This window comes from Pristiophorus japonicus, chromosome 1, assembly GCF_044704955.1.
Source record: "Pristiophorus japonicus isolate sPriJap1 chromosome 1, sPriJap1.hap1, whole genome shotgun sequence".
Taxonomy (NCBI): Eukaryota; Metazoa; Chordata; class Chondrichthyes; family Pristiophoridae; genus Pristiophorus; species Pristiophorus japonicus.
In genome coordinates, this window is record NC_091977.1 from 151,679,500 (window position 1) to 151,700,578 (window position 21,079).

The following is a 21,079-nucleotide window of genomic DNA, read 5'->3' on the forward strand; positions in this document are numbered from 1 at the left end:
TGCTCAGACTGCTCTCATGCAGTCTCAGCAAGATGCCATGTAACGTCTTCCTTATGTCATGCAGTCTTAGCTGTATGCCATTGAAGCCTTGACTGTTGCCATCATCTCTGGGTCCATCATAGTCGACCAGGGATCAGACAGTGTTGCAGCAGCCCAGCAATCTCTGCTCCATCAGATTGGTGGGAGATGCTGAGGTGCTGCCCTGGTGGCACTGGGTCAGTGGAGCAGGAACCTGCTGTCCTCTCTCAGGAGGACTGCATTCCTGATCCCACCACTGCCACTCCGCAACTATCAATGGCTGTCTGAGGTTGGGCAGTCTGCAGCCGGGACTACCAGGCCCAGAGCTGGTCGAGGGCGTCCTAGAAGGCCATCTGTAGTCTCTGGCCCTGACACAGAGCAGCCTTCCACCAGGAGGAACTGAGGGAACTGAGGGAAATCCTTATTAGTCAAGAAATGGTGTTCGGGAAATTGATGGAATTGAAGACCGATAAATCCCCAGGGCCTGATAGTTTGCATCCCAGAGTGCTTAAGGAAGTGGCCCTAGAAATAGTAGATACATTGGTGGTCATTTTCCAACATTCCATGGACTCTGGATCAGTTCCTATGGATTGGAGGGTAGGTAATGTAACCCCACTTTTTTAAAAAGGAGGGAGAGAGAAAACAGGGAATTATAGACCGGTTAGCCTGGCATCGGTAGTGGGAAAAATGCTGGAATCAATTATTAAAGATGTAATAGCAGCGCATTTGTAAAGCAGTGACAGGATTAGTCCAAAGTCAGCATGGATTTATGAAAGGGAAATCATGCTTGACAAATCTTCTAGAATTTTCTGAGGCTGTAACTAGTAGAGTAGATAAGGGAAGACCAGTGGATGTGGTGGATTTGGACTTTCAAAAGGCTTTTGACAAGGTCCCACACAAGAGATTAGTGTGCAAAATTAAAGCACATGAGATTGGTGGTAATGTATTGACGGGATAGAGAACTGGTGGCAGACAGGAAGCAAAGAGTGGGAATAAACGGGTCCTTTTCAGAATGGCAGGCAGTGACTAGTGGGGTATCGTAAGGTTCAGTGCTGGGACCCTAGCTATTTACAATATATATTAATGATTTAGACGAAGGAATTGAATGTAGTGTCTCCAAGTTTGCAGATGACACTAAACTGGGTGGCAGTTTGAGCTGTGAGGAGGATGCTAAGAGGCTGCAGGGTGACTTGGACAGGTTAGGTGAATGGGCAAATGCATGGCAGATGCAGTATAATGTGGATAAGTGTGAGGTTATCCACTTTGGTGGCAAAAACAGGAAGGCAGATTATTATCTGAATGGTGACAGATTAGTAAAAGGGGAGGTGCAACGAGTCATGGTACATCAGTCATTGGAAGTAGGCATGCAGGTACTGCAGGCAGTTAAGAAAGCAAATGGCATGTTGGCCTTCATAGCGAGAGGATTTGAGTATAGGAGCAGGGAGGTCTTGCTGCAGTTGTACAGGGCCTTGATGAGACCACACCTTGAGTAGTGTGTGCAGTTTTGGTCTCCTAATCTGAGGAAGGGCATTCTTGCTATTGATGGAGTGCAGCAAAGGTTCACCAGACTAACTCCCGGGATGGCAGGACTGACATATGAAAAAAGACTGGATAGACTAGGCTTATATTCACTGGAATTTAGAAGAATGAGAGGGGATCTCATAGAAGCATATAAAATTCTGACAGGATTGGACAGGTTAGATGCAGAAAGAATGTTCCCGATGTTGGGGAAGTCCAGAACCAGGGGTCACAGTCTAAGGATAAGGGGTAAGCCATATAGGACCAAGATGAGGAGAATCTTTTTCACCCAGAGAATTGTGAACCTATGGAATTCTCTACCACAGAAAGTTGTTGAGTCCAGTTCGTTGGATATATTCAAAAGGGAGTAAGATGTGGCCTTTATAGCTAAAGGGGTCAGGAGAGAAGGCAGGGATGGGGTACTGAAGTTGCATGATCAGCCATGATCATATTGAATGGTGGTGCAGGCTCGAATGGTCAAATGGCCTGCTCCTGCACCTATTTTCTATGTTTCTATGTTTCTAAGTTCCATGCTGCAGCCACAGGGGAGACACTGCGGAGTACTGGATTAGGTTTGTGTAAAAGGGGCTATAAGGAAATGCACAAGGGTGTATGATAAATCCAATGTTAATGTTGCACTTTTTTTGTCATATTTAATGTTTAGTGCTGTCTCTCATTTCAATGTTGGGGATTTAGTGTGGAATGGCTCATTGATGTAGTGATGGGGAGTTGCACAGGAACCGGGAAGTGGGCTGGAAATCAGTGAAAACGAGATCTAATGAGACGGTCACGGACCTCCTTTGCAGGAACATGATGGTATTGGCCCCTCTGCCATGGGGGCTGTTCCTCCTCCTGTAGCTCCTCCTCCTCATCCTGGTCCTCCTCCTGAGGTGCAATGGCTATGTTAGCAGGCAATGGCTGTGCCCTTCTGATGGCCAGGTTGTGAAGCATGCAGCAGACGACGACGAATGGGAAACCTAGGCAGGCGAGTACTGCAAGACACCTCCTGAGCGGTCATGGTAGCGGAACCCTTGCTTGAACACTCCGATGGTCTGCTCAATGATGTTCCTGGTGGTGGCATGGCTCTCATTGCAAGAGTGCTGGGCAGAAGTAGTGGTATTGCGGAAGGGCGTCATGAGCCAGGTGCATACGGGTAGCCCTCAATTCCGAGGAGCCAGCCACGAGGTTCATTTGGGGGCTGAAACAGAGCTGGCACAGGATGAAGACATCATAGCATCTTCCAAGATAGCGCACATTCACAGCCGTTATTTGGCATTTGTGGTCGCACACTGCAGATTGAGTGAATGGTATCTTTTCCAGTTATGAAAGATCTCAGGATTGTGGTGCAGTGCCCACAATGCGACATGGGTGAAGTCTATGGCACCCTGCACCATGGGGAAGCCTGCTATCCTGACAAAGCCAGTTGAACGCTCCAGTTGCCTATCTCTGGTCATGAGAAATGAGATGAGATGTAGTCCCTCCTCCTTTTGTAGAGACCATCTGTGACTTTGCGGATGGAGCAATGGACGGCAAACTGGGAGATGTTGCTCCCTGGAAAGATCCATTGGCGTAGAAATTGAGTGCGATGATGACCTTTACTGTCACTGAGAGAGCCGTCCTTATCCTGGTCTGAGGCTCAAGGTTTGGCTGCAGCAGATGGCACAGCGCTGTGACTGCAACTTTCCTGAATCGAAGCCTTCGTACACACTGCTCATCAGTGAAATTTATTATGTACGAGAACTGCTGGCAAAAGACTCTGCCTGGAACCGTAAGGCCTTCTGCTGTGACATCTGTGTCATCATCTTCCTTTGCCCACATCTAGAGCTAGTTCTTCCTGTTCCTCCTGATGTTGCTGTGCCTCTGCCTCCTTATGTTCTTCCCTTTGCCTCTCCCTCGCCCTTTCCCTGTCCCTCTGTCTGCCCCTGTTCCTCTCCCTACTCCTCGATGCATGAGCCTCTGTAAAGGCCTCTCCATGGGCCTCTCCTTATGGTGCTCCTTCTCTCACTGGTAGCCTTTCTCTCTCCCTCTCTCGATATCTCTCCATGTGCAATTAGTGGCGCTGTTGTCTTCGGCGAACCATCCTCTGATGGTGAAGTTGGAGGAGGCGGTCCACTGCCAGCATTGACCCTATGAGGCGCAAGAAATTGTATGCTGTCCAAATGGACAGTGATGATGTCATTATTGCCGTGCAGCGGCGAGCAGGGCGATCACTGCCGGAGCGGGGCGCTACCTCTGCATACCAGGCGGCCAATTCCGCGGGGGGCAATATATCCGCCACGCCAGGGCAATAAAAAATTAGCGCCCCGTAACTGTCTCCCGGAGGCATTAATGGGCCTTTCAGAAAGGGGCAATTTCGCCTCTCCCCCACCCGCCAAGTGTTATGCCCACCCCACTCAGTGTATGCTTCACTTGACTAGTGCCCAGGCCAATGTGAAGGAGGAAAATCAGCCCTAATATACACATTTCTAATGTTTTCAGAGTCAGTTCTCAAAACCTGAGATACATGCACAAAAGAATAGTGATTGTAGAAAAAAAAAGTATGCCATAATTCATTTAGACAAATAGAACTGTTAGATTGTAGAATTGATCCTTGTACTACTTTATTCCATTGAAGTTTAATCCAGTGGAACTCACAATTAACCATCAATATCCATTATCCACCTGGGGGTTCTCTTCTACTACAGCAGTTAAGGGGGGTGCCACTGTAATCAGAAATCAGTCTGTGTACTTACAGCTAACAGGAAATGCATGCATGGATTTGTAATTTGAACAAGGCAATCTAGCATTTTAATGTAGATTAAATACCATAGATTAATACAGTTTGCCACTGAAAAGAATTCCATATTATTTAATTGTGTAACAATGGACATTTCTTTTCCTCGCCTTGTTTTTTCCTGTTTTACTTTATAACTGCCTCATTGTTTCTCACAAATAAAACCTTATATATAAACCCAAGATATAACAGCATTTCTTGTCTAAACACAGTAAAGACTCACAGTTTTCTTCAGCATTTTCACAGCATAAGGCTTCTCAGTTCCCTTCTGTCTGCATTGATACACCACTGATGTAGCACCACTAGTAATAGAAAATAAAATGTCATTATATATTAAAATGATCATACAAAACAAAATACTATTATTCACATTTAAATAGATGATATGTTACAATAATATTAAACTATATTAACAGTTTTCACATTTCTATCCATACTAATCCTACAGACAATGATTTTGTGAAGGGAACCTTATAGATCTGCTTTCTTTAGCATTACTTTTAGTATTGCTGTAACAGGCATTGGGTCATTTGAGGCATTTTTTCAAGAAAATTACTGTAAAAATGTGGTAGCACAGCAATATAAATGTTGTGCATTTATCGTACAACTAATAAGCTGATATGCTGGCATTTTTGATCAGTAAAACTTGTTTTTAACAAAAGTCCATCATGATATGCTGCAACGCATTAGAAGAAAAGAACCAGCAAGAATGATGAAGAAGCAAAATATTTAACAATATGGAAAAATACTTTACACATATGTACTACAATACGTGATGATGTTGGCTCACATAGAAAAATATTGACTGAATATTTCATAATGTTTCTAAATATGTACTAAATGAAGAAAAATTATTAATTCTCGGTTCCGTTTGCCTTGCATTTAAAGAATATTACTGTGCCCTTATAAACAAATCAAGCAGATTCCAGATTCAAGACATATAAGGAGCAATTTTAACAGCCCACCCTCCACAAGGACTGCAGCAGTTCCTAAGAGAAAGCCCACCATTACCTTCCCAGGGCAACTAGAGTTGAACATTGAATGCAGCCTTGCAAGTGTCGTCAACATCCTGGGAACTAATATAAAAATACTATGGGTACAAACCCTCATTTACTGCCGATTCATTATCACCCGTTTCATACTATTGTACAAAGTCAAAATTACTCCCTATGTCTTACACACCTATTGTTTTGGTTGTTGCCAAACTTATGAAGCAAAGTATGTGCGTAAAAGAAAAATGGCAGTATATAGAAGAGAGAAGTTATATTTTCCATGATACTGTAAATTGATAAAGATCATTCATTTATCCGAAAATCATACACGCACAAGGTAGACTTGGAATTTTCTGAATAAGAAGCTGTTAAGTTTTTTTTAATCATTGTGGCATTAACCGATATCTGAAAGTAGAATATTCTTAAATTTTACTGATAAAACTGGAAGACAGAATATACCATAATCTGCTTTAATAGTATCAACGGTTCTTTATAATGAAACATTTATGGAAAGTTGAAAAACTATTAATGAGAATTGCTTTTCAATAGTGACTTATCACATTAAAATATCTAAATGCCCTTACGTAAACATACGAAAAATGATGGACAGGTCCATCAAGCCTGTCCCATACAATTGCAATACCTTGTGTATCACAACATATACACCCCACCCGAAACCATGTGATGATCTGGGAGAGGCAAAAAAAACAGGTAAAAAACCCAGGCCAATTTGGGGGAAAAAATCTGGCAAATTCCTCTCTGACCCATCTAGGCGATCAAAACTAGTCCAGGAGATTACTCTGGCCATTAAATTCCCTGCAGTACCTACCTTCTGTAAGATTTAATCTCCTCTGCAGCCAGAAACAAATCCAGCTTTTGCTTGAAGGAATTCAGTGAGTCTGCATCCACCACATGAAACGGCAGCTTGTTCCAGAGGTCGACTATTCTCTGTGAAAAGAATCACCTCCTGATATCTAACCTTGATCTAGCCTTATACAACTTAAATTTGTGCCCTCTGGTCCTGTCTAACCTATTTCATTGAAATAAACGGTTAGCTGGAACATTGTCTATTCCCTTTATTATCTTATAAACCTCAATCATACGCTGCTCTAAAATAGAGCCCCAACTCTTTTAACCTATCTTGATAAATAAGATGCTTTAGACTTGGAATTAGTCTAGTGGCCCTCTTCTGCACCCTTTCCAGAGCTTCAATATCACCCACCATGTGAGGAGACCAAAACTGGACACAGTATTCCAAGTGTGCCCAACTAAGGTCTTGTACAAGGACAAAACAGTACGCCTCATCTTATACTCAATTGTCCTATGGATATACCCCAACACCGAACGACGCCTGCGTCTGCACACATACAGAGGCTGAACTCCAGGACATAGTCGACGTATTTACTGAGGTGTACAAAAGCATGGGCCTTACGATAAACATCCGTAAGACAAAGCTCCAACAGACTGTCCTCGCCGCACAGCACTGCCCCCCAGTCATCAAGATCCACGGCGCGGCCTTGGACAACGTGGACCACTTCTCATACCTCAGGAGCCTCTTATCAACAAGAGCAGACATTGACGACGAGATTCAACACCGCCTCCAGTGCACCAGTGCAGCTTTCGGCCACCTGAGGAAAAGAGTGTTTGAAGATCAGGCCCTCAAAACTGCCACCAAGCTCATGGTCTACAGGGCTGTAGTAACACCCGCCCTCCTGTATGGCTCAGAGACATGGACCATGAACAGTAGACACCTCAAGTCGCTAGAGAAATACCACCAACAATGCCTCCGCAAGATCCTATAAATCCCCTGGCAGGACAGACGCACCAACATTAGTGTTCTTGACCAGGCCAACATCCCCAGCATTGAAGCACACTTGATCAGCTCCGCTGGGCAGGCCACATCGTTCGCATGCCAGACATAAGACTCCCAAAGCAAACGCTTTACTCAGAACTCCTTCACGGCAAACGAGCCAAAGGTGGGCAGAGGAAACGTTATAGGGACACACTCAAAGCTTCCCTGAAAAAGTGCAACATCCCCACTTGTAATGTCTGTAACTCCACACTGTGGACGCCTGTGTTACTACAGCTAGTGCTGTTTAATAAAGAACAGGTCATCTGACCAGCACGTCAGAGGTTTCTGGGACCTGCAGCCATCTTACAAGTTGTGTGTTGTGTGCTTCCCTGAAGATATCACATTTGGCGACGGGAATGGGATGTAATTGGATAATACAAAGCTGAAAGTTTTGTTGGTGAAGGATTTAGCCAGCCGACAGAGAGACTTTGAGAGCTTCTCTGTTTTTAGAAACAGCTACATAGCCGAGGTAAATTACGAGCATACTTGGTTAAACTTCCAGAGTCAAAATAGCTGCTCCTAGGGCATTTGGGGGCATTTCAACGCAACCGTGAAAGTTTCAGAGCATATGTGGATCGTCTAGAAATGGTTTTCACTGCAAATAATATTATCAAAATTCCCGGTAATGAAGACAATAACCGGGCGGTGTTGGAACGAAAAAGAGCTATATTCTTAACTGAGGCCGGGCCCGAGTTGTAGGAAACGCTGATAAATTTGCTTGTGCCTGACAAGCCAAAGGATACAATGCTGAAACAGATTCTAACTAAGGTAGAACAACATAACAGCCCCGTTCCGTTAGAAATTGCTGAAACTTATCGTTTCGGAATATGAAATCAGAAGGCCGAAGAAAATATCAGTGAGTACATTGTAGCATTAAAAAAGTTATCTATTCACTGTTATTTTGGAGACTTTCAGAACCGAGCATTGCGAGACCGCTTTGTTTGTGGGATGAAAAGTGATGCGATCAGAAGAAAGTTATTGATTACGCTTAACTTGACTTTTGATTTAGCTTGTCAGACAGCTAGGTCGATGAGCATGGCCGACCAATAGTCCCAAGAATTTCATAATAATTTCAGTCATCAGACAACCGAGGTGAATCGCCTGCAGGTTCAAAGTAAAAGGCGGTGGGGCCCCAAAGTCTCAGAAACTGGAAATGGGAACAGAGCATGGACGTCCTACTATCAGTGCCTGGGGCAACACATTGCTCAAAGTTGTCTATATGTGAAGGCAGAGTGTTTCATCTTCAGGAAAACTGGGCATCTTGCGAAGGCATGCCGACTGAAGGGTAAACCAGCTTTCAAAGCTAGGAGTAGAAATCCCCAGAGACTATATAGCATGGAAGAAAAACAACAGGACCAGGAGATGTTAGAGTTAAACGTCATCAGGAGCACGAGGTTAATGGATGGCGATTCGAAAAGTATCATAATCCACATAGATATTGCAGGATTCAAGATACCCATGGAAATCGACACTGATGCATCCGTGAGTGTAGTACCGGAGTCGCTATACTTTGACAAATTGCGGGTTTTCCCATTGGAGAAAGCCAAGGTACAGCTGCGAGGCTACTCAGGAGAGAACATTCCGTATTACCGTACCAGTGAAATGCAAGGATCAAGTTCAGAGCTTGCCTCTAATAGTAGTGGCAGGAGACAAGCCTGCCTTACTAGGAAGAAATTGGTTGAGATCACTGAAGCTGGATTGGAGTGAGATTTTTCGTGTTGAAACGAGTTTTGCGTCAAAGGATGATGTCATCAAGAATTATCCGAAGGTGTTCTGCGAAACGGGCAGTCCGATCCAAGGCTTCAAGGCGAATGTCAGGGTACAGAAGGACGCTAGATCGATTTACTGCAAGCCACATTCCATACCATATGCACTCAAGGAGAAAGTTGAGCAAGAACTCAAAAGACTAGAGACTGAGAACATTACTTCTAAGATAGATCGATGTAATTGGGCTACACCCATTGTAGTTGTACCTAAGTCTGATGGTAAGGTAAGATTGTGTGGTGATTATAAAGTAACCGTAAACCAGGTTCTAGAGGGTAATCTCCCCAATACATTGCCAAATATAGATTTGTTCACAACATTGACAGGGGGTCAGATTTTCTCAAAGTTGGATCTTACGAATGCCTACTTACAGCTTGAACTAGATAGGAGTCCAAGTCATGCTTGACTATAAATACCCATCTAGACCTATATCAATTTAATAGGCTACCATTTGGAGTGTCTTTCACCCCTGCCATATTCCAAGGAGTGATGAACCAGATTTTGCAAGGTATTGAAGGGGTAGTATATTATTTAGATGACATACTAATTTCAGCACCAAATAGGCAAATTCATAATAACATATTGAATGAAGTCCTCAAATGGCTAGAGAAGCACAGAATACGAGTGTCTGCTCGCAAGTGTGAGTTATTTCAAAACTCAGTGGAGTACTTAGGGTACAGAGTAGACAAAGATGGTTTATATCCAACCAAGGAAAAACTGGATGCAATCAGAAATGCACCCACTCCCAAGAATGTCACTGAACTTCGATCATTTTTGGGTCTTTTGAACTATTATGGGAAGTTCCTACCAAATTTAGCTACAGTATTACATCTACTGAATGAACTATTGAAAAAACAGGTCCATTGGAAGTGGTCAAAAGAAAGCGATACAGCATTCAAGGAGTGTAAAAGCAACTTTGTAGAGAGCACCATGTTAGTTCACTATGATGTATCTAAGGAGATCAAGCTGGCATGTGATGCCTCTCCGTATGGAGTTGGGGCAGTAATCTCTCATGTATTACGTAGTGGGGAGGAGAGACCAGTGCCAGTGAGCGTAATTATGCGCAAATTGAAAGGGAAGCTTTGGCATTAATTTTTGGGGTTAAGAAGTTCCGCAAATACTTGTAAAGTCTTAAGTTTATTCTCGTTACGGACCATACCCCTTGCAGCAATCCTCCATCCAAAGTCCCCAGTTCCAACATTAGCTGCAGCCCGGATGCAGAGATGGGCTTTGATTTTGTCAGCATATACCGTATATAGTCGCGTATCCTGCGATCTCGCGTATCATGCGACCCCTAAATTTTCGTCCCCAAAACATGATTTTACCATATATCTCATGTATCATGCGAGTCACTTTTTTGAGATCGAATACAGACCTTAACATGAAACATCGAGTGGATTCTGCTGTGAATCTTCGGTCCGGTCTCTTTCCTCCCCCCCCCCCCCCGACCTCCGCGACTCTCTCTCCCCCCCCCGACCTCCGCGACTCTCTCTTCCCCCCCCGACCTCCATGACTCTCTCCCCCCCCCGACCTCCGCGACTCTCTCCCCCCCCGACCTCCGCGACTCTCTCCCCCCCCGACCTCCGCGACTCTCTCTCCCCCCCCCCGACCTCCCCGACTCTCTCCCTCTCCGACCTCCGCGACTCTCTCTCCCCCCCCGACCTCCGCGACTCTCTCCCCCCCCGACCTCCGCGACTCTCTCTCCCCCCCCGACCTCCGCGACTCTCTCCCCCCCCCCGACCTCCGCGACTCTCTCTCCCCCCCCGACCTCCGCGACTCTCTCTCCCCCCCCGACTTCCGCGACTCTCTCCCCCCCCCGACCTCCGCGACTCTCTCTCCCCCCCCGACCTCCGCGACTCTCTCCCCCCCCCGACCTCCGCGACTCTCTCCCCCCCCGACCTCCGCGACTCTCTCCCCCCCCGACCTCCGCGACTCTCTCCCCCCCCTGACCTCCGCGACTTTCTCTCCCCCCCCCCGACCTCCGCGACTCTCTCTCCCCCCCCGACCTCCGCGACTCTCTCCCCCCCCCGACCTCCGTGACTCTCTCTCCCCCCCCGACCTCCGCGACTCTCTCCCCCCGACCTCCGCGACTCTCTCTCCCCCTGAAGAGAAGAATTTCAGCAGGAGTCAAATGGATTTTTTTTTGCATTGGGAGGATGTAGTTAGTGGTGTGCTGCAGGAACTTGGCTTGTTTTCCACATAAACTAATGATTTGGTCATGAGTATCGAGGAACTAATATCAACCAGGGATATTCGATTTACAACCATCATGGAGAGTGAGAGGAGAAACCAAGAGAAATGTCTTTACATAGAGGATTGTTGGAGCATGCCGAGATTCAGCGTGAATACGGTCTGCTTAGCAGCCTAACAGCCTAATCTTGGCCAGCACTTCACACCCGCAAATTTTGTATCTCGCTTATCATGCGACTCCCCAAATTTAGGTTACATTTTAGGTCTTCAAAAGTCGCATGATACGCGAGTATATACGGTACATATAATATTGAATACAGATGATCAACTGATCACAGTCATGCTGATGCTATGTCTAGATTGCCTTCCCTACCCGATAGGGAAGAGATGTTCTATTTTTCATACATTGATGAACTGCCAGTCACAGCTGAAGAAATTGGTAGATCAACCAAACGTGACCCAGTTATGTCAAAGATGTATGATTATATTGCAAACGGATGGCCAACCAGGTAACAGACAAAGATATTCACCCATTCTTCATTTGTAGGAATGAATTATCAGTCGATAAAGATTGTGGGGTGCAAGAGTGGTTATACCAAATAAATTCAGGTCCAAATTATTAGATCTCCATGACCAGCACCTGGGAATGTGCTTGACCAAGAGTTTTGCACGCAGTTACTTATGGTGGCCAGGTCTTGATAAATATATAGAGTACATCGTAAGTCAGTGTACGACATGTCAATCAGTAAGCAAGCAACCACCATCACTATCATTACAACTCTTTTTAAGGAGACAAAATAAAGTTAGATCAAGTGCCCCCCGATCTGGGGAACACGCCAAACATTTCCCAAGGCCCTTTTTTGGGTTTTTTTTGTGGCTCTAAAGCCATAATTTACAAGTGCCCCCAAATAGTGTCATGGGATCTTTTACATCCACCTGAGAGAACAGACAGAGCCTCGGTTTAACATCTCATCCGAAAGACAGCATTTCTGACAGTGCAGCACTCCCTCAGCACTGCAGTGTCAGCTTAGATTTATGTACCTGGAGTGGGACTATGAACCCACAACCTTCTGATCCAGTGACAAGTGTGCTATCCACTGAGCCACAGCTATCACTACCATTACAGTCATGGAAATGGCCTCCCAGGTGTGGCAAAGGCTACATAATAATTTTGCTGAGCTAGAAGGACAAAAATTGTTTATTGTGATTGATAGCCACTCGAAGTGGCTCGAGGTGTTTCCAATGTGGAAAATAACAACTTAAAACATTAGACATTTTGCGAAGATTATTTTCTTCATTTGGCCTCCCAGAAGAAATTGTTTCGGATAATGGACCAAAATTTCAGTCAGAAGAATTTGCACAGTTCACGAGCAAAAATGGTGTGATACATACCAAGGTTCCACCGTATCACCTTGCTTCGAATGGTGCAGCAGAGCGCACTGTACTAAATGTAAAACCTGCCCTCATCAAACAAATGTTGGATCCAAATCCAAAGAAACGACAGTTGTCATTGGACCACTGTTTTGGATCGATAATAATAGACCCAGGTTCGGGATCTGGATGAATGTTAAATAACAGACAAGACAAGTGAAGTAAAGATAAAACACCGTTTACTGAGAGAAAAGAAACATAATACAGTTTACGAAGAAAAGAGAAGTATGATAAGATGCAACAAAGCTCACAGCCTTCGGCCCGTCGGGAACTCCGCAACGATGGCTGGTCAGGAGCCTTGGGGGTCCCAGCACCGCTCGTGAATCACGGTCCAAGGTGAAGTTCAAAGAGCTACTGGACAGTTCTGTTCCTTTATACTATTGAACAAACATACTGCATGTGGCTTATGGCCAACTCCTAATCTGTAAGGCCCCAGCTGTTCTCTCACAGAGCATGAGATCTCGAGGCGCCGACCATCCCATAAACAAGATGGTGTGCGCATCAAGGTCTCTCTCTCTCTCTCTCTCTGCATCAACAACATTCCACGAGGCATGAAGCAGAAAACACACTGTAAATGTCGGAATATCATAATTAACCCTATGTAATTAACCCTATACAATACAATCCACCCTTGATATTTAGACATTCTAAGTAATATAATCGAGTTGAAGGCGTAATGCATTAGTTACACGTTGATTATGCGCAAGTAACGCCCGCAATCTACACCAAAGAATACATACAAGCAATAATATCAGTAATAACATGACGAGTAAAACAACGATAGGATGTATTAACAGCTTCAAAGCGGCGGATGTTTTTTGGGACCATCCGTAAAAGATGTCCCACTAATAGTGTACTGTAAGGTCAGTGACCGTTGTCGCAACTCTGACCAAGGCGCCTTCACTGTAACTCATAGCAACTTGCAGAGTATGAAGAGTACGCCCTCGTTTGCTCAATTCGTCAGTGACCTTTTTGATTATCTTTTAGAAATTGAGCTAAACAAGTTAGGTCTACAGTGAGAGGAAGGTTAGTAATGCCTAGGACGGTGCGATGGCGCACAACATTTTTCCATCGTCTCAATCGATATGACCTATTAGAATGAAGGTCATATATGGTATACACATCTTTAAAGCAAGCATTTAGAGAAGGATCTTTACGGGCGCCGTCAAGATAAATGGGATAGACACTAGTAATACAAACATGATTCTGTCCGATTTCATGTAAAATTGTATCATTGTATGGTACAAGTGTCCAAATACATGTTCCCGCTGTATGCTGTAGGGAGCATGGTTCAAACACAGGTGTGTGCAAAGGACACACCATACCGAAAGGCCATATTTGACAATCTTGAGCTTGGTGAGTTCTATTGCTAGCATCAATCCATCCACCTTTGAACTCGGGTACCCACAGATTTTGGCCATACAGGTGGGGAAGCACTATTGTCTTGCGTACGATCAGTGTTAGCTAACCGCCACCCTGTCCTGCCATCCCATGCTGTGTTTGAGGATGGAAGTAGCACAGTCACAGATAACGAGACACAGAGACTTGCCAGCACGAGTTGGTAAGTCTCCATTTTGGGCAGAATTCCTGTGGGAGGAAGCATAAGTATATTAATTCAGCCCTGTTTAGTCAATTTACCCTTGTCAATATAGAGAGGAATATCTTGATCAGTCAGGAGCATCCAATAAATGTTTCCTTCTGCTTTCGCTAAGATTTCCCCTGCTTGTAAGGGTTTCTGGGGGTACTGCACCCACACTTTTCCTCCTTCACAAACTGTGTCCTGAGTCTGATTTTCTTTTTCAATAGTAGGGACACTAACTTTGCCTAACATGTGGCTTATGGGAGTTCCCACCCACAATGATCGGTGATTCAGATTGCGCACTGCTTGTGGTAAGACCTTTAACCACCCTTGCAATGTGTTAGAGGGAGTTAATATTTTAATCTGTTTCTTAAGTAGTCCATTCATGCGTTCTATTAACCCTGCAGCTTGCAGATAGTAAGGTATGTGAAACATCCAATAGATCCCATTGTCTACCGCCCACTGTTACACTGTTTGACCTGTGAAGTGCGAGCCATTATCGGACTGTACTTCTGCTGGCTCACCATAGTATGTGATTAAATTCTCCAGTCCTTTAATCGTACTTTGTTGATTCGCTTTAGTCACTGGATAAGCTATCAAAAGTCCAGAATAGGTATCAACAGCAGTGAGCAAATATTGGAACCATTGTTGCAATGGTAAAGGTTCTACATAATCAACTTGCCATATTTGTGCTGGTTGAGTCCCTCTCTTAATATGGGCACCGGGTTGCCGTTGTAGGGGAAAATGCTTCACCTTTTGACAAATTTCACAGGTGTTTATGATCTGTTTAACACCGTCCGTAGTCAAATGTAACCCCCTATTTCGTGCCCATTGTATTGTACCCTGAATACCCAAATGTCCAGATTTGTGGTGGGCCACTTGCCTATGCCATATTCTTCCTCTTCCGCCTCTTTGACAGCCTGTACCCGGACTATATTATCTATGGTGTTATTATGTTCAGAGGTTTTTGAAGTGTTTTTCATGTGAGCGTCCACATGATATACAGCTATTTTCATCTTCTGGGCTTTGGACCATATTTGTTCCCATGGGTGCTTTCTCCACAAGTCTTTCCCAGTTATTTGCCAGTTATATTCATGCCAGTTTCGCATCCAGCTCGCCATGCCATTGGCTACTGCGCCAACGGTATACGAGTGCCATGTTGAACCTGCCACAAACTCCATACTGCAGTATCATTGGTAACGGATACCTGTAGCTCAAAAGGCAGCCCAGGCACTCGCAGGGCTAGGGGTAAAGCTTGAGCTACGGCTTCTTTGGCTGCATCAAAAGCCACCTGTTGTTCCTTTCCCCACTTGAAGTGGGCCTTTTTTCATGTTACGGCATACAGCAGTTTTAATAACATCGTGAGGTGAGGCATGTGTCTCCTCCAGTAGCCCAATAGTCCCACGAACCATTGTGTCTCAGTTTTATTCGTGGGGGTGGCCATTTCTTGAATTTTATTCTTCACAGGCTCGGGTATGATGCGCTCACCCCGAGACCATTGGATCCCCAGAAACTGGACAGTCTGGCTAGGGCCCTACACCTTCTTCGGATTTATCTCCCAGCCCCTGTCTCGCATGTGTTGGACTAAAGTAGCTAGGGCTTCTGACACCACTGCCTCGGTGGGACCCCTTATTAGTACATCATCGATGTAGTGTGCCAGTGAGACATTAGGAGCCAATGTGCACATGTCCAGATCCCAGGCCACCAATCCATGGCATAGGGTAGGGCTATGTAGGTAACCTTGAGGGAGGTGTTTAAACGTGTATTGCCTCCCTTCCCAAGTGAATGCAAACTGGTCCTGGGATTCTTCCGCTATTGGAATGGAGAAAAAGGCATTGGCCAGGTCGATTACCGCATACCACTCCGCACCTTCTTCAGACAGCCGCTCTGTTATAGTTACTATATCTGGGACGGCGCTTGCCAGGGGAGGGGCAAATTTGTTCAGTTGTCAGTAGTCCACAGCCATTCTCCAACTTTTGTCGGGTTTCTGCACAGGCCAAACAGGGCTATTGTAGGGGGACACCGCATGTCTAATGATACCCACCTCCAAGAGCCCTTGTATGGTTTCCCCTACTTCTTTGTGTTCCCCAGGTATTCGGTATTGTTTCATAGTCACTAAACGCAATGGCCATGGTATTACCACTGGTTCCCACTTTGCTTCCCCTGCAATCACAGTGATCGCCCGTATCCCGAATGAGAATCGCCCGAACGAGGTGTTAGAACATAAGAACATAAGAACATAAGAATTAGGAACAGGAGTAGGCTATCTAGCCCCTCGAGCCTGCTCCGCCATTCAACAAGATCATGGCTGATCTGGCCGTGGACTCAGCTCCACTTACCGGCTCGCTCCCCATAACCCTTAATTCCTTTATTGGTTAAAAATCTATCTATCTGTGATTTGAATACATTCAATGAGCTAGCCTCAACTGCTTCCTTGGGCAGAGAATTCCACAGATTCACAACCCTCTGGGAGAAGAAATTCCTTCTCAACTCGGTTTTAAATTGGCTCCCCCGTATTTTGAGGCTGTGGCCCCTAGTTCTAGTCTCCCCGACCAGTGGAAACAACCTCTCTGCCTCTATCTTGTCTATCCCTTTCATTATTTTAAATGTTTCTATAAGATCACCCCTCATCCTTCTGAACTCCAACGAGTAAAGACCCAGTCAACTCAATCTATCATAAGGTAACCCCCTCATCTCCGGAATCAGCCTAGTGAATCGTCTCTGTACCCCCTCCAACGCTAGTATATCCTTCCTGAAGTAAGGTGACCAAAACTGCACGCAGTACTCCAGGTGCAGCCTCACCAATACCCTATACAGTTGCAGCAGGACCTCCCTGCTTTTGTACTCCATCCCTCTCGCAATGAAGGGCAACATTCCATTCACCTTCCTGATTACCTGCTGCACCTGCAAACTAACTTTTTGGGATTCATGCACAAGGACCCCCAGGTCCCTCTGCACCGCAGCATGTTGTAATTTCTCCCCATTCAAATAATATTCTCTTTTACTGTTTTTTTTTCCAAGGTGGATGACCTCACATTTTCCGACATTGTATTCCATCTGCCAAACATTAGCCCATTTGCTTAACCTATCTAAGTCTCTTTGCAGTCTCTCTGTGTCTTCTACACAACCCGCTTTCCCACTAATCTTTGTGTCATCTGCAAATTTTGTTACACGACACTCTGTCCCCTCTTCCAGGTCATCTATGTATATTGTAAACAGTTGTGGTCTCAGCACCGATCCCTGTGGCACACCACTAACCACCGATATCCAACCCGAAAAGGACCCATTTATCCCGACTCTCTGTTTTCTGTTCGCCAGCCAATTCTCGATCCATGCTAATACATTTCCTCTGACTCCGCGTACCTTTATCTTCTGCAGTAACCTTTTGTGTGGCACCTTATCGAATGCCTTTTGGAAATCTAAATACACCACATCCATCGGTACACCTCTATCCACCATGCTCGTTATATCCTCAAAGAATTCCAGTAAATTAGTTAAACATGATTTCCCCTTCATGAATACATGTTGCGTCTGCTTGATTGCACTATTCCTTTCTAGATGTCCTGCTATTTCTTCCTTAATGATAGCTTCAAGTATTTTCCCCACTACAGATGTTAAACTAACCGGCCTATAGTTACCTGCCTTTTGTTTGCCCCCTTTTTTAAACAGAGGCGTTACATTAGCTGCTTTCCAATCCGCTGGTACCTCCCCAGAGTCCAGCGAATTTTGGTAGATTATAACAAATGCATCTGCTATAACTTCCGCCATGTCTTTTAATACCCTGGGATGCATTTCATCAGGACCAGGGGACTTGTCTACCTTGAGTCCCATTAGCCTGTCCAGCACTACCCCCCTAGTGATAGTGATTATCTCAAGGTCCTCCCTTCCCACATTCCCGTGACCAGCAATTTTTGGCATGGTTTTTGTGTCTTCCACTGTGAAGACCGAAGCAAAATAATTGTTTAAGGTTTCAGCCATTTCCACATTTCCCATTATTAAATCCCCCTTCTCATCTTCTAAGGGACCAACATTTACTTTAGTCACTCTTTTCCGTTTTATATATCAGTAAAAGCTTTTACTATCTGTTTTTATGTTTTGCGCAAGTTTACTTTCGTAATCTATCTTTCCTTTCTTTATTGCTTTCTTAGTCATTCTTTGCTGTCGTTTAAAATTTTCCCAATCTTCTAGTTTCCCACTAACCTTGGCCACCTGATACACATTGGTTTTTAATTTGATACTCTCCTTTATTTCCTTGGTTATCCACGGCTGGTTATCCCTTCTCTTACCGCCCTTCTTTTTCACTGGAATATATTTTTGTTGAGCACAATGAAAAAGCTCCTTAAAAGTCCTCCACTGTTCCACAATTGTGCCACCGTTTAGTCTGTGTTCCCAGTCTACTTTAGCCAACTCTGCCCTCATCCCACTGTAGTCCCCTTTGTTTAAGCACAGTACACTCGTTTGAGACACTACTTCCTCACCCTCAATCTGTATTACAAATTCAACCATACTGTGATCACTCATTCCGAGAGGATCTTTTACTAGGAGATCGTTTATTATTCCTGTCACATTACACAGGACCAGATCTAAGATAGCTTGCTCCCTTGTAGGTTCTGTAACATACTGTTCTAAGAAACAATCCCGTATGCATTCTATGAATTTCTCCTCAAGGCTATCCCGTGCGATTTGATTTGACCAATCGATATGTAGGTTAAAATCCCTCATGATTACTGCCGTTCCTTTTTCACATACAGTATACAGTCTTGTGGAGTTATTCTGAACATAACAATTGGCGACGAGTAACAGATCATGAACTTTCACGTGGTTAGGGCTGCCATTGGTATTCTTGAGAGATTTGTTGAAGGTGATGATTGGGAAGCCTTCGTTGAGCATCTTGACCAGTACTTCATGGCTAACGAGCTGGATACGGAAGATACCGCGGTCAAGCGCAGGGCGATTCTCCTCACCGTTTGTGTGTCCACGATATATGGCATCGTCAAAAATATGCTAGCACCGACAAAACCAATGCACAAGACATATGCAGAGTTGTGCACGCTGGTTCGGTAACACCTCAAGCCGAAGGTGAGCATCTTAATGGCCAGGTATTGCTTTTACACGTACCATCGCTGCGAGGGCCAGAACGTGGCAAGCTATGTTGCCGACCTAAGACGCCTTGCGGAATCGTGCGAATTTGCTGGATTTTTGGGGGAAATGTTGCGGGACTTTTTCAGGCTTGGAATCGGCCGCGAGGTCATTCTTCGCAAACTGTTGTCTGCTGAATCCCCAGATCTGAGCAAGGCCATCACGATAGCCCAGGCTTTCACGTCCACGAACGATAACACTAAACAGATATCTTTGCAGCATCGAAGATCACCGGCAAGTACTGTGCATAAAATAACGCCTTCAGCAGGCAGAACTGCACATGGCAGAGCCTATACGCCTGCAGAGGTCAGACCTAGGATGACTCAGAGTCCGCTGTGGGGTGTGAATGCTAATCCATTAACACCATGTTGGCGCTGCAGGGGCAATCATAGAGCCCATCAATAGCGAATCAAGCACTATGTGTGCAAGGGCTGTGGAACAATGGGGCAACACCAGCGAATGTACAAATGTAGTGTGACTCACCAAGTGGCAGAGTCGGCAGAAGCTGACCGATCCGGCGCAGATCACACTGAACGAGTAAGAGAGGCAACTCAACCCGAGGCGGAAGAGGAAATGTATGGCGTACACACCTTCACCACCAAAAGCCCTCCGATAATGATGAAATTAAACGGCATTTCAGTTTCCATGGAATTGGACACAGGGGCGAGCCAGTCAATTATGAGCCAGAAGGCTTTTGAGAAACTGTGGGGCAACAAGGCACAAAGGCCAAAACTAAGCCCGATTCACACAAAACTGCGCACTTACACCAAAGAGTTCATACCAGTCATTGGCAGTGCGGCAGTGAAGGTATCGTACGATGGATTTGTGCATGATTAATCACTATGGATTGTACCAGGCGATGGCCCAACGCTGTTCGGCAGAAGCTGACTAGGAAAGATCCGATGGAACTGGGATGACGTCTCGTGCGCCCAAGTGCTAAACAAATTCCCGTCGTTATTTGAGCCAGGCATCGGCAACTTCACAGGTGCCAAAGTGCAGATCCATCTCGTCCCTAATGCGCGGCCCGTTCATCACAAGGCCCGAGCGGTTCCATATATGATGCGAGAGAAAGTCGAGATCGAGCTGGACAGACTTCAACGAGAGTGAATCATATCGCCAGTCGAGTTCAACGAGTGGGCCAGTCCAATTGTTCCAGTGTTGAAAAGCGATGGGACAATCAGAATCTGCGGGGACTACAAGGTAACGATCAACCGAGTCTCGTTACAGGACTAGTATCTACTACCCAAAGCGGATGACCTGTTCGCAACATGAGCAGGGGGGAAGTCGTTCACCAAGCTGGATCTAACCTCTGTTTACATGACACAGGAGCTGGCTGAACATTCGAAAAAATTGACGTGCATCAACACGCACAAAGGACTGTTCATATACCACAGATGCCCTTTTGGGATTCGCTCGGCTGCGGCCATCTTTCAGAGGAACATGGAGAGTCTGCTGAAATCGGTTCCGTGCACCGTGGTGTTTCAAGATGATATCCTGGTCACTGGTCGCAACACCACCGAACGCTTGCACAACCTGGAAGAAGTTCGAAAGTGACTGGATAGAGTGGGGCTCAGGCTGAAACGCTCCAAGTGTGTTTTCCTGCCGCCAGAGGTTGAATTTTTGGGGAGAAAGTTTGCGGCGGACGGTATCAGACCCACGGACTCCAAGACGGAGGCCATCAAGAATGCACCCAGACCACAGAATGTGACGGAGCTGCGTTCGTTCTTGGGATTCCTCAACTATTTTGGTAACTTTCTACTGGGGTTGAGCACTTTGCTAGAACCTTTGCATTTATTGCTACGCAAGTGTGATGACTGGGTTTG

General features: G+C 45.3%; 1 protein-coding gene across 1 annotated transcript in view; it reads right to left on the reverse strand.

Annotated features, from left to right (window-relative positions):
• Window positions 1-21,079, reverse strand: part of LOC139234129 (calcium/calmodulin-dependent protein kinase type IV-like) — a 406,822-nt gene that overhangs the window by 257,893 nt on the left and 127,850 nt on the right. The window contains exon 2 of the mRNA XM_070865140.1: window positions 4,533-4,611. Within this exon, the coding sequence (XP_070721241.1) occupies window positions 4,533-4,611 (79 nt within the window). The remainder of the gene's footprint in view (window positions 1-4,532; window positions 4,612-21,079) is intronic.